Raw genomic sequence first — 12,548 nt, 5'->3', positions numbered from 1 at the left:
TATTCATATAGTTACATATTAAAAAAAAAAAAAAAAAACACAAAAACACAAAAACCATTTAAGTGCAATAACTGCGCCAATGCTAAAAATAGTTTATGCAGAAAACAGTGAACGATTTTTATAAGAAAACAGTGAACAGTTTTAATTAATGCAAAAAATGGATTTTATGAATGCGGTAAGCAGCTTCGAATATACAGTAAACATGATGTATAGAGAGAAAATTTTATTAACGTAGAAACAGATTTTATCAATGTAAAAAAACAAATTCGATTATTGTGAAATTTAAACATGAAAAAATATTCAGATTTGGCTTTTAAATTTAGAAAACACGATTTCACTAGGTGTTTTATGAGAAAACAGTGAATAATTTTTTAAACAGTAAATAGAAAATAATTTATGCTGAAAAGAGAGTGAACAATTTCTTAAATAATGCTAAACATAAAATAATTTTATGCAAAATCGTATAAATAGTTTATACAGAAAATAGTGAATAATTTTTATGAGAAAACAATGAACAATTTTAATTAATGTAGAAATTAAATTCATATTTTGAAATTAAAATATCTATATTTTACAATGCTACTGTTTAAATAAATAAAAACATAAAAAAAAAGCCACTTACTTTTATCTTTATGTTTATTTGTCGATTATCCCCAAACAAAAAACAAAACATAACAAAAAAAAAAAAAAAAACACAGTACTCGAGTTTGGTAAACTCGAGTACTGTGTAAATTTTTTTTTTTTCCATTTTATTTATAAAACATACTCGAGCCTGGTATACTCGAGTATTCTGTTGCATAGAACTCGAGTTTACCAAGCTCGAGCACCACATAATTTTTTTTAATCACCCAAATTCCAGCTCAGCAGCGCCACGGTGGCAAAATTAAGAGGAACTCGAGTTTCTGAAACTCGAGTTCTTGAAAAAGTGGTAGTTTCTTATTTATTTCCGAAACAGTGTTTTTTTCCTAAAAATTTCAAAAATAAGTGATATTGGGCCATTTTGGCTCCAAAACAAGTGTGGAAAACTCAGGTGCAAAGCCTTTCAACAAAAACTCTCAAGCCCATTAAGAGATGTTTTGGACTAGGCTTTTGCCCTTCCTGAATCAACCGAACTGGGCCTTGCGACTTCGAACAATGTATACCAGAACCACTGCGTCCCAAAAAGGTTGTGTCGGTTGCGTCAATAATGGCATAGGTGGGAACACTTGTGGTCCACACGGTTTTTCTTTCTGTTCAAAGGGCCATTGGGGGTGTTTTGTCTGCTTTCGATTATTGATGGTAGTTGGGGAACTGTGCATTTTTTGTACCCTACAACTACGTGTTTTACTATCATCCAAGCATTCAAAAAGCAGGGTCTTATCTTTTGGTCAATCTGCTACTCCATCCCCTAATCACACAGATCACAGATCATTCTGGTCTTACTCTTGCCCTCCAGTTCTCTGTTCTCACAAAGACACAATTAGCATTCATTCAATTCTCTCTAATTCAAGAAATGGCGGAAGGAGTTCTGTTCGACATTGCTAAGGAAATCATTGGGAAGGCGGGCAACCTAGCACTCAAAGAGGTTGCGCTCATCTGGGGTGTCAATGACGAGATCAACAAACTCAAGGAGAGAGTTTCCATAATCAGTGCTGTGATTTTGGATGCAGAGGCGAAGCAACACGACAGTGCAGAGATCAAACTGTGGCTGCAAAGGCTGAAGGATGCCATGTGTGATGCAGATGACTTGCTGGATGAAATCTCCAAGTTCTCTGTTCTCACAAAGACACAATTAGCATTCATTCAATTCTCTCTAATTCAAGAAATGGCGGAAGGAGTTCTGTTCGACATTGCTAAGGAAATCATTGGGAAGGCGGGCAACCTAGCACTCAAAGAGGTTGCGCTCATCTGGGGTGTCAATGACGAGATCAACAAACTCAAGGAGAGAGTTTCCATAATCAGTGCTGTGATTTTGGATGCAGAGGCGAAGCAACACGACAGTGCAGAGATCAAACTGTGGCTGCAAAGGCTGAAGGATGCCATGTGTGATGCAGATGACTTGCTGGATGAAATCTCCACTGAGGCCTTGCGACGGGAAGTGATGACCCGTGACAAGAAGGCCAAAGAGGTACGCATCTTCTTTTCCAAATCTAACCAGATTGCATATGGTGTTAGAATGGGTCATAAGGTTAAGGAGATGAGGGAGAGGCTAGTTGCTATAGATGCGGACAGGCATTTTCGCTTGGATGAACGTTGTGAGGAGATACAAGTCAGGAATGAGGCAAGACGGCAGACTCATTCCCTTGTAAGTGCTGAAGATGTTATTGGGAGGGAGAAGGATAAGAAGGCCATTATTGGATCTCTGTTGGATCCCAATGTTAAGGAGAATGTTTCTGTCCTTGCGATAGTTGGTATCGGAGGACTAGGAAAGACCACAGTTGCTCAACTTGTCTTCAATGATGAACAAATCAAAAAGCATTTTGAGCTATTATTGTGGGTGTGTGTCTCTGAAAATTTCAATGTAAAGATAATTGTTGAGAAAATCTTGGAATGTATTAAAAAAGAGAAACCAAAAGACCTTCAAATGAACACATTAGTCAATGATCTCGAAAAAGGAATTAATGTAAAGAGATACTTGCTTGTGTTGGATGATGTGTGGAACGAAGATCGCGAAAAATGGAGTGAATTGAAAAAATTTTTAATGGGCGGTACAAGAGGCAGTAGAATCTTAGTGACTACACGTAGTGAAATTGTGACAAAGATTTCACAACCTATTCAAACATATGTGTTAGAGGGTTTAGATGAACAAGCAGCTTGGTCTTTATTTAAGAAGATGGCGTTTGAAGAGGGGGAAGAACTGAAGGATGCAAGCTTTGTAGAAATTGGGAAGGAGATTTTAAAAAAGTGTGTAGGGGTTCCGCTTGCAATAAGAACAATAGGAGGCTTGTTGTATTTTAAAAAATCCAAAATAGAGTGGTTATCATTCAAAACTGATGAACTTTCAAAAATACGTCAGAATGAAAGAGATATTTTACCAACGTTAAAGTTGAGTTACGATCATCTCGCCTCACACTTGAAGCAATGCTTTGCTTATTGTAGTCTATTTCCAAAGGATTATAAGATTGACAAATCAAGTTTGATTAATATGTGGATGGCACAGGGGTTCATCACATTGTATGACAAAAAGAAATGTCTAAAAGATGTTGGTCATGAGTATTTTATGGATTTGCTTCGGAGATCATTTTTCCAAGAAATTAAAAAAGATGAACTTGGAAATATTTCAAAATTCAAAATACATGATCTCATGCATGATATAGCAATACAAGTAATGGGATCAGAGAGCACCACCATTTATTCAAAAGAGAATGTCATTGACGAGAAAACTCGTCATGTGTCATTTGGGGTTACGTTGTACTCATCGTCGGAGATTCCGGTCTCATTATATAGAGCAAGAAGGATAAAGACATTTCTTTTGCCATGTCAACCGAAGTATGGTACCATAAGATCATCAGATAATTTAATTTATAGTGCAATTGTGGCAAATTTTAAGTTCATACGCTTGTTGGATTTGCATAACATGGGGATTAAAACAATTCCAAGTTCTATCAAAAAGTTGAAGCATCTAAGATATCTTGATCTTTCTAAGAATGAAGACATTGAGATGCTTCCTAATTCTATTGTCAAGTTGTACAATTTGCAAACACTTAAACTCTCTTGGTGTTTAAAGCTTAAAGAATTGCCAAGAGATATTAACAAATTAGTCAACCTCAAGTTTCTTCAGATTGACGTGTGTTGGGGTTTGACTCATATGCCAAATGGACTGGGCCAATTGACTAATCTACAAACATTGTCAAGATTTGTGATGAGTAAGGGTAGTATCGATTCAGTGCCTAGGAGTTACGGTAAATTGAAGGAACTTAACAGGTTAAATGAGTTAAGAGGAACTCTGTCAATCGAAAATCTCAAACAAGTAAAAGATGCCCCTTTAGAGTATAAGGATGCAAATTTGAAAGAGAAACATCGCCTTGATAGGTTGGACTTAGAGTGGGTAGAAGAAGACATTAATGAGACGAGTGCTGGTTATGATGGCATGTCATTGGAAGCCTTGCAACCACATATAAATCTCAAAGCATTGAGTTTAACGCGGTACAGGGGAGTGAGATTTCCACATTGGTTTCTGTCCCTCACAAATCTTGTCGAATTTAAATTAGATTCATGTAAAAAATGCCAATATCTTCCACCGTTGGACCAATTGTCATCTCTCAAAATTATCAATTTGTATAGATTGGATTGTTTAGAGCACATATCAGATTCAGAGAGAGATAACAGTGATTCTTTATTCTACCCATCTTTGGAGGTACTCAAGATTTGGAATTGCCCTAATTTAAAGGGATGGTGGCGGGGAAGGAGGGATTCTCTTCCTTCATTTCCTCGTCTTTCCTACTTAACAATTTGGGATTGCCCTCAGCTGACTTCCTTTCCTTTGTTTCCATATCTCGAATGTTTGACCCTAAGTAATTGTAGCTTGAAGCAGTTATTGGAGAGGATGATGATAAACAGTAAGACTTCAGGGAAACTACCATCAATTGCTTCTTCTTCTTCTTCTTCTTCTTCTTCTACAATTGTTGCCCCTCTCTCCAAATTACGTTACATGAATATTCAGAACACGGAAGAAGCTTTGCCAAAGGAGTGCCTACGAAATCTCATTTCTCTCCGTACTCTATATCTAGAGAAATGTCCTCTTCCTCAAGGCATGCGATATCTTACGGCACTTCAAGAGCTGCATGTTCAGTGGGTTGATTTATCCAATGATTGGGATGAGATGGAATGGCAAGGACTTACGACCCTTCTCTCTTTGGAATTCTATCTACTTTCGAAGTTGGTCTCTCTCCCAACGGGGCTTCAATATGTCAGCTCTCTACAAAAACTCAATATTTCGTTCTGTTGTTATTTGATAGCTATACCGGAGTGGATCTGCAAACTTATATCTCTTCAATCTCTTGAAATTCACCATTGCACTGTTTTGAAATCGTTGCCAGAAGGAATCCGTGCCCTTCCCTCTTTGCAAACACTAGAAATTATCCAATGTCCCATCTTACTGAAAAGATGCAAGAAGCAAATCGGGGAAGATTGGCATAAAATTTCTCACATTCCCAATTTGAAAGGAGATCTATCTCAGCAAGAAGAAGAGCCAGGTATGTAAAAGTCATCATTTTACTCCCAACCTTCAATTAAAAAAAATAATCCAAAAGCCCAATTCTTCTTCTCCATTGTTCTCTCTCAACGTCTGTATTTCTTGGTGATTAAATTTCAGACGAAGAAGAACCAAATGAAGAAATTTCAGATGAAGAAGCAAAGAAACCTGCTCGTAAGAATTGGGACTTAATTAAAGTTTTTGGGTGCTGCAATTGTTCAACAACTCAACAACTCACTCACTGGTACTATCTCCTTTCTTTTCTTTTCCTTTTCTCCGTTTATCTGCTCATAATATTCTCATTTTTTTAATTATGTTTTGGAAAAAAAAATTAATGTGAACTTTCTTTCATCTAATTTCTTACATTTCAAATAATTCCATATTTTTATTTGATGTGCTTCATTACCCATTGTGTAAACAGAGTCAATATTACTAGGACAATTGAACTGGGCAACCGTGCCATAGGATTCAGCTCATTGTACAGGTATTCAATTCCTTTTTTAATATATAAGCTTCCAATTTTCTGTTATGTCTACAGATAATGCCATTTATCACAATTTTTTATCCAAGTTAAATCACTATGGGATCATGCTTTGTAGCAAAATATAATTTTCAAGCATCATGGTTTTATTTTGAAATGTAGCTTGATAAGTTGATATTTGGAAGGAAAATGTTACTATATGCTACCGAAACATCGAACTATCTATAAGTTTTCTCAGTTTGTTGATTTTAATATTGGTGGCTGGTTTGAGATAAAAAAACATGAATTCTACCATTGACCTGTTTTATAAATTATAACACCAAATATATTTTATAGAGATCAAGCACCGATTCATTATTTTTATTGTCATTACAGACTATATACTACAGTCAAGACAAATCTTTGTTTTTTTTTTAAACCTAATGCATCATTTTAATGCGATTGCTGCAGGCTTTTATCATGTACATTTATATAGCCAGCTTTCAACAACAATATGTGGCTTTCTCAAGTGATTCATCAATGGAGGTAACTCATTACAATATCCTAACCTCCCTCTCAAGTGTCCTTTGTCCTTACTACTTTTGTTTCTTCTTTCGCATCTTTGCATCTTCAGCTACTAACATCAATTCTTGTTTTACTGTATTTCACATGCATCAGCACAAGACAAGAAGTAGAGAATAATATAGGGCCCCATGTGTAAGTGATGTAGTGCTTTTGATCTCAAAGTACATTGAGATACAGAAGTAGAGAATAATCTGCATATAGCCTCAAGACTCCTGTGAAAGGTAAGCCTACTTATCTAAAATCGTAATGGTTTAACTACTGCTTTTGTATATTTTAGTATTTTATATTTGCAACTTTTACTTATCCTGTCTAATTCTGTTTCTAGGTATAATTTTTGTATGTCCTTTTTTTTCCCCTCTAAATATCCAATGATACTTCCCCTAGTAATGTGGGAGCTGTTTCACCAGTTTGTATAGCAAACAAGATGTGTTTGCATCATAGTGCTTTTTTTTGAGACATTTTAGCTTTATCTATTGAATGGGAAAGGAAGAGGAAGAGGAGGAATTTGATTCCTGTGAACCAAAATAATATGAATTTATTTGAAAAATGCAGGAGGAAATAGGTCATTAGTGCATTAAGCTGCTCACATCCCAGAGATTGAAATTTATTTTGGAAGGATTTAGCTCCAGTCTGTATACAGGTTTCTCATATCCCTCCAAATTTCTCAAGTACTTTTTTTTATCAGTATATAAGTAAGTATTTTATCAAACAAAAAGACAAGGTCCAAATATACAGTTAGTATACTACATAACCAAATTTCTCAGATACTAATCTCGTTCACTCTTAAATTTACCCTTTGGTTTCAGGTTGATGAGTTTATCATTTATTGGGCTCTATATGGAAAAACCTGTAGAGCTTTGAATACTAAAGTAGGCAAGAATTTAAAAGTGCATGTTTTTTTCCAAACTAGACTATGTGAAGTTTACACAGAAACAAGGAGAAAATAATGGTAACTATCTCATTCCTTACCGCATTAAATCTTTCCTCATACGTATGGCTTCAATTTTTGAGTTTAAAATTTTTTTTTTTTTTCCTGTCAATATGATAGGCAACATCATCAACAAAGCGTTATTCCCAAGTTTTGAGGTTAGCTATGGATCCTCATTTCCTCTCAAAACTTTTTCTTTTTTTGAAACACGGTGGAAAACTTATTCACTCACTTATTAACCTTTTTATTTCTCAAACTTTGGTCTGATAGGTTACCATGGATGAAAGCTATAGCTTGGTGTTAGCACTCAAAATTATTACCTGCTTTTAAGGATAGCTTAATTTCATGGTGAATGATTTTTGGACTTCTCAACTAGTAAGACTTCGTTGAACAAGGTTTGCTTGGAGAGTTCCGTTACTTAATAAAGAAGGCATTTCTTTCATCTTTGGATTAATTTCTTAAGGTTGCTTAGCATACCATGGAGTTATATTAGAGATATGGCACCTGTGAAATATCACATGAATCTAACACCTTGTTGGAATTTTTTGTTTAGTGCTCTGTCAGATAGGTTCAGGCTTGCTGGTGTGTTTGTATTGCTGCTGTAAAGAGTCATTCTTTTGTAATTGTCTTAGTGCTCTGTCTGCTGCTTCAGACTTGCTGTTGTATTTGAGAATTGAATACTAAAGCAGGCAGGAATTTAAAAGTGCATGCTTTTTTTCCAAACTAGACTATGCAAAGTTTACACAGAAACAAGGAGAAAATAATGGTAACTAGCTCATTCCTTACCCTCATAGGTTTGGCTTCAATTTTTGAGTTTTTAATTTTTTAATTTTTAATTATTTATTTATTTATTTATTTTTTTCCTGGCAATATGATAGGCAACATCATCAACAAAGTGTTATTCCCAAGTTTTGAGGTTAGCTATGGATCCTCATTTCCTCTCAAAACTTTTTTCCTTTTTTGAAATATGGTGGAAAACTTATTCGCCTTTTTATTTCTCAAACTTTTTTCCTTTCTATCATCTTTGGATTAATTTCTTAAGGTTGCTTAGCATACCATGGAGTTATATTAGAGATATGGCACCTGTGAAATATCACATGAATCTAACACCTTGTTGGAATTTTTTGTTTAGTACTCTGTCAGAAAGGTTCAGGCTTGCTGGCGTATTTGTATTGCTGCCCTGTGTGTGACTTGTGCCCTGTAAGTACTCTGCATGTCCTCATACACTGTGACACTCCCAAAGAGGTGTAGTATCTACAAATATTTGAGAAATTTCTCTTGAAGACAATTGAGAAAGTTACTTTTTGTTTTTGCAACATCCTTATAGCTTCACTTCAAGGATAGTGATTAAATTTCAATTTTATCTGTTACTTTTTTATTCTCATACTAGATACATATACTTTATCCTTCGACTCTTTTTTTTTTCTTTAGAAAATTTATAAGGCATATTTCAAAAGACACCCCTCGTGGAAAAGTAGAGACAATGGTGAGTTAGAAGGTTTTCATTATTATTCTGGGATTAATAGAGGCAGGGAGTATTGACAAATAAAATGAACATAACATGAGGATAACAATTACAGAACAGTAGTCAAAGGCCAAAGTTACTGAAGAGTGACAGTCCAAGTGCCTATATGAACAAGCGTGAATTAATGAAACACCATGTTAAGGCTCCGCCAATAACAATCTCCATTCCAAACAATCTCTTTGGACCATAACAACTTTCATTCTTGTCTTGACCACTAGTCCCCTCACTTTTGACACTTGTGGAAGTCCCTCCACCTATAGCCAGAGAAATTACCCACAAATTTAAGTAGTTTTCTACAATATCAAAAGAAATTGAAATTAAAAAGAAGACTCATGTATGTTGGTTACATTACCACTTGGACTAGGGGCAGGACTAACATCACTTTGATTAGAACTCCTTCCCAATTGGTAGAAAACTTGAGCTTCTAGTGAATTAGGATCCAAGTGTAGAAGAGCTGCATCCATGACCATGCAAACAAATCAAATCAGTGTGTCAAATATTAGCCACTTCTAGTGATATTTGTCCTCCTTTTTAGAGAAGTGTAAAACCAAAACAGGTCTATAGCACTCACCATTCACTTCTTACATTGAATTTCATAAAAAACAATTTGCTGGAACAAAACAACTCTTATAGCTGAATGCATACTAGGACACTGGGAGACATTAGCAGGGGCATGGCAAACAAAAGGCAGACCCAAAGCAAATGTAACATTAATCTGTAGTCCTAATTCTGGATCATTACAATCTCTGATGATGAAGCACAAGCACTTCTTGTTGTCCTTTAGGACTTGTTTAAGACCGGTGCAACAGTCTGGTGTCGGAGCTTTTGATTGACCTCCAATGTAAGGCAGACATGTAGCCAGTCCTACTAGTTGTTGTGCACACTCTTCTCTGTCTTTGGCTGCATCTGCCATTGTATAGCTAACAATAACTGACATTAGCACTAATAGGAATGGAAGTATCAAAGTGCTTGGGTGTAGGGCTATTGCCATTTTGTTTACACATATAGAAAGAGGGGGTCCAAACTCAATTTATGCTTAGGCTATTTAAAAAGAGCTAGGTGGTAGTGGACTCAATCATATCATCTGCTTTGTCCTCAGTTGTCACTACTTTTATTATTACAATCACCAAGTTTAGCACTACTTTTGAATTATTACTTGTTGACAACATTCCACATCGAATTGATATGTAGTGCACTCTTAAGAATATCTCAAGAATTGGTATCTTACTAGATGTGGCATTCTATGATTGCAGCAGGATGCAAGAAAATTAACTAAAACTTCATTCCTCTAAATGCACATGATGAAATCTACTAAAGCACCTTTTCTTTCTTTAGTCATAGTTGCTAGTAGTACTGACCTGAGATAAGATAACTTGTGTAAAGAAATAGAAGATTGCAGAAGTTCTCCAATGACAACTTAAAACAAGACTTTGGAAAACATATAGTGGGTCACTTCACCTACCCCATTCAAAGGCAACAAATCGGTGACAATGATGCCCTTGGCTTTGAAATCATGATATCATTCACCGTTCTCAATGACATCAACATCATAGACCCGTGCACTTCATTTTTATTCTCTTGCACAATTCCTTTAGGCTTGAGTTCATATTTAGGCCACAGCATTCTCCAGGAAGGACGAGGTTTTGAGGCTTTGTGATTTGAGCTACCACAAATATCTGGTGTTAGCCTTAGCCCAAACCCAAATAATGATCCACAGCATTCTCTATTGGAACTTTCCAATCTGTATGACCCTTTTTGTTTAAACTATTTTGGCTACAAGTAAATTTGTCAAATAAATTCTATACTCAGCATTTCCCATAAGTCCCATGCTTAAAAAATTACATATATAAAACACAAACACCTTCCAAGCTGTGGACTATAGCACCTTTCTAATTAGAAACCCATAGATGTGATGATTTTTCAGTTATGCACATTCATTTAAAAAAAGACAACTAACATTGTGTAAATAAAGATACGCAGCAAACAAGTGTAACAAATTAAGAAAGTCATAAAACGTTGTGTAATTGTTAAGATCATCACAAAGAGTTACCTATTGTGGAGATACTATTGCTGCTGTGTGAATTATGGATACTGCTGCTGTGTGGAGCTGTTATTGCTACTTTAGACCAGTGGAGATGTTGCTGATGTAAAGCCCGTTTGGGTAGGCTGTTCACAAAGCCTTAACGCGCGTTTTAGACAAAACGTAATTTTGTAAACTGTTTGGCTTCACAAAATCGGCATGTATGCATTTTCAAAATCCAGATTTTTCACGTTTACAAAACACTGCAAAGCTCTGCTTTTCCAGAAACACAGATTGGGTTACCGCTGTTTTTTTTCTTTAGAAAATCAAAATAGCGCCAATACAATAAGAAATACCAGCTTTATCCCTTCCCCCATGTATATCTCCTCCTCTATATTCTCAGTCAGTCTATACTCCTCCATGTATGTCTGCTACTGTATTCTCTCAATCTCCACGAGCTCTCTATTCTCTGTTCCTACTTCTGCTTTGTTTATGGTCTTCGTTCTTCATCTCACTTGCCAAGTAACAATTCTCTGTTCCTCTTCTGCTGAATTTATGTTATAGACTTGGGCTTTTTGGATGGTGGGTTACATGATTGTTGAAATCAAAATTTTGGAACTTATTTTGGCTGAGGGATTTGTTGCTGCTGCTGTTTTTGTTTCTTCATGGGTTGTGAATTTATTTGGGTTTTTGGCTGCTTTTGAGACCTGCCCATTTTGGGTTTTGATTATAATTATTGCTTTATATATGTAGACACATAGATATCATTGGAATTAGACCCCCGTGTTTTTTTTTTTTTGGGTGGGTTGGGAATAAATGGATATAGGAGTTTTCTTTATTATGTTTCTCATTCAAGAATTAGGATTGTGTTTATGGGCTTTAACATTCTTTAGTGATAAAAAGCTTAATGGGTATTGTAAATGCACTTCCAGTATAGTGTTTGTGTGTCCTCTCTATGCGAGGTGCCCTTCTAAGTTTGACAGATTTTGGAATCTATTTATGTGTGTTGCTGGGGAGTTGAGGTTAGATGTGTCTATCTCTGTGTGCTTGTAGTGGGCATAGTTCTGATAACAAAAGGGAAAAGAGCAAGAATACTATTTATTGAAACAAACAATTTGCTGGGAATTCTGGATTGTGGTTGTTTATAAGTGGTGGGCGGGGAAAGTATGTTGGGCTTTGTCTTGTAAGCAGAATTGCTCATGCCTCTTGGTCATATTATTATTCATATGTTTCAATCTTGGTTTTTAGCTATAAAAAAGGGGCATATGGACGTCTGGCAGAACAAGGTCAAGTCTGTCCTTCCTCTCTTGAATAGCCTCTAATGCTTCAGTTGGCCTATCATAATGAATAATTGATATAGACACAAAGCAAAACGTCATGACCATGGGATCAAATGTTGGCAAACTTTTCTAACTAACTAACTATATATGTGTGTATATATATATATATATATATTGGCCCCTCAATTATCAATATGGGATCTTGTTTGATTTTGGTTTCCATAATGACAATCATATACAATGTTTATAACATTACAAGTATCTTTCACTGACATTGTATATCAGTTTTTTAGGACTACATCCTCAATGATGGGGTTTTGCCCCAAAATGCTGTAAGAAACAAAAGAAAAAAAATGTTTTTACAGGGGATGACAGGACATAATGATCAAGCCTTCCTAATTTATGTGGCTAAGTTAAATGACAAGATTGCTACCATAGTGTTTTGTTTAAGCTAGCATGGCATGTGTTAGTGTCTCATTTTGCCAAACTCAATGTAGTTCAGCTCAACTCAACTAAGGTTTCGTCCCAATTAAATTGGGGATTTCATGCAGCAAAAGTAAAAATAATAAATCTGCTT

At 35.7% G+C, this 12,548-nt stretch overlaps 2 protein-coding genes and 1 long non-coding RNA gene across 3 annotated transcripts in view; 1 reads left to right on the top strand and 2 right to left on the bottom strand.

The window, feature by feature from the left end:
• The window catches only part of LOC112006258 (uncharacterized), a 57,106-nt gene that overhangs the window by 16,227 nt on the left and 28,331 nt on the right, over positions 1–12,548 (bottom strand). The gene's annotated exons all lie outside the window — the stretch shown is intronic.
• The window catches only part of LOC112035927 (putative disease resistance protein RGA1), a 46,293-nt gene continuing 35,237 nt past the window's right edge, over positions 1,493–12,548 (top strand). Inside the window, exons 1-10 of the mRNA XM_065764183.1 lie at positions 1,493–5,174; positions 5,294–5,417; positions 6,105–6,179; positions 6,312–6,439; positions 6,771–6,858; positions 7,025–7,167; positions 7,267–7,304; positions 7,417–7,912; positions 8,025–8,062; positions 8,279–8,346. Coding sequence (XP_065620255.1) covers positions 1,493–5,174; positions 5,294–5,417; positions 6,105–6,129 — 3,831 coding nt within the window. The 3' untranslated portion in view covers positions 6,130–6,179; positions 6,312–6,439; positions 6,771–6,858; ... (3 more) ...; positions 8,025–8,062; positions 8,279–8,346. The remainder of the gene's footprint in view (positions 5,175–5,293; positions 5,418–6,104; positions 6,180–6,311; positions 6,440–6,770; positions 6,859–7,024; positions 7,168–7,266; positions 7,305–7,416; positions 7,913–8,024; positions 8,063–8,278; positions 8,347–12,548) is intronic.
• LOC112035884 (non-specific lipid transfer protein GPI-anchored 14) lies at positions 8,685–9,671 on the bottom strand. The gene is made up of 3 exons (XM_024068720.2): positions 9,317–9,671; positions 9,024–9,125; positions 8,685–8,925 (listed from the first exon to the last, which is right to left on the bottom strand). Exons 1-3 carry the CDS (start codon positions 9,660–9,662, stop codon positions 8,774–8,776), a joined length of 600 nt encoding a protein of 199 aa, XP_023924488.1. The 5' UTR covers positions 9,663–9,671; the 3' UTR covers positions 8,685–8,773.

Source organism: Quercus suber, unplaced genomic scaffold (genome assembly GCF_002906115.3).
Source record: "Quercus suber isolate HL8 unplaced genomic scaffold, Cork oak 2.0 scaffold_543, whole genome shotgun sequence".
NCBI classification, from domain to species: Eukaryota; Viridiplantae; Streptophyta; class Magnoliopsida; order Fagales; family Fagaceae; genus Quercus; species Quercus suber.
The sequence above is the reverse complement of the archived record's forward strand: the minus strand, read 5'-3'. Positions and strand labels throughout refer to the sequence as shown.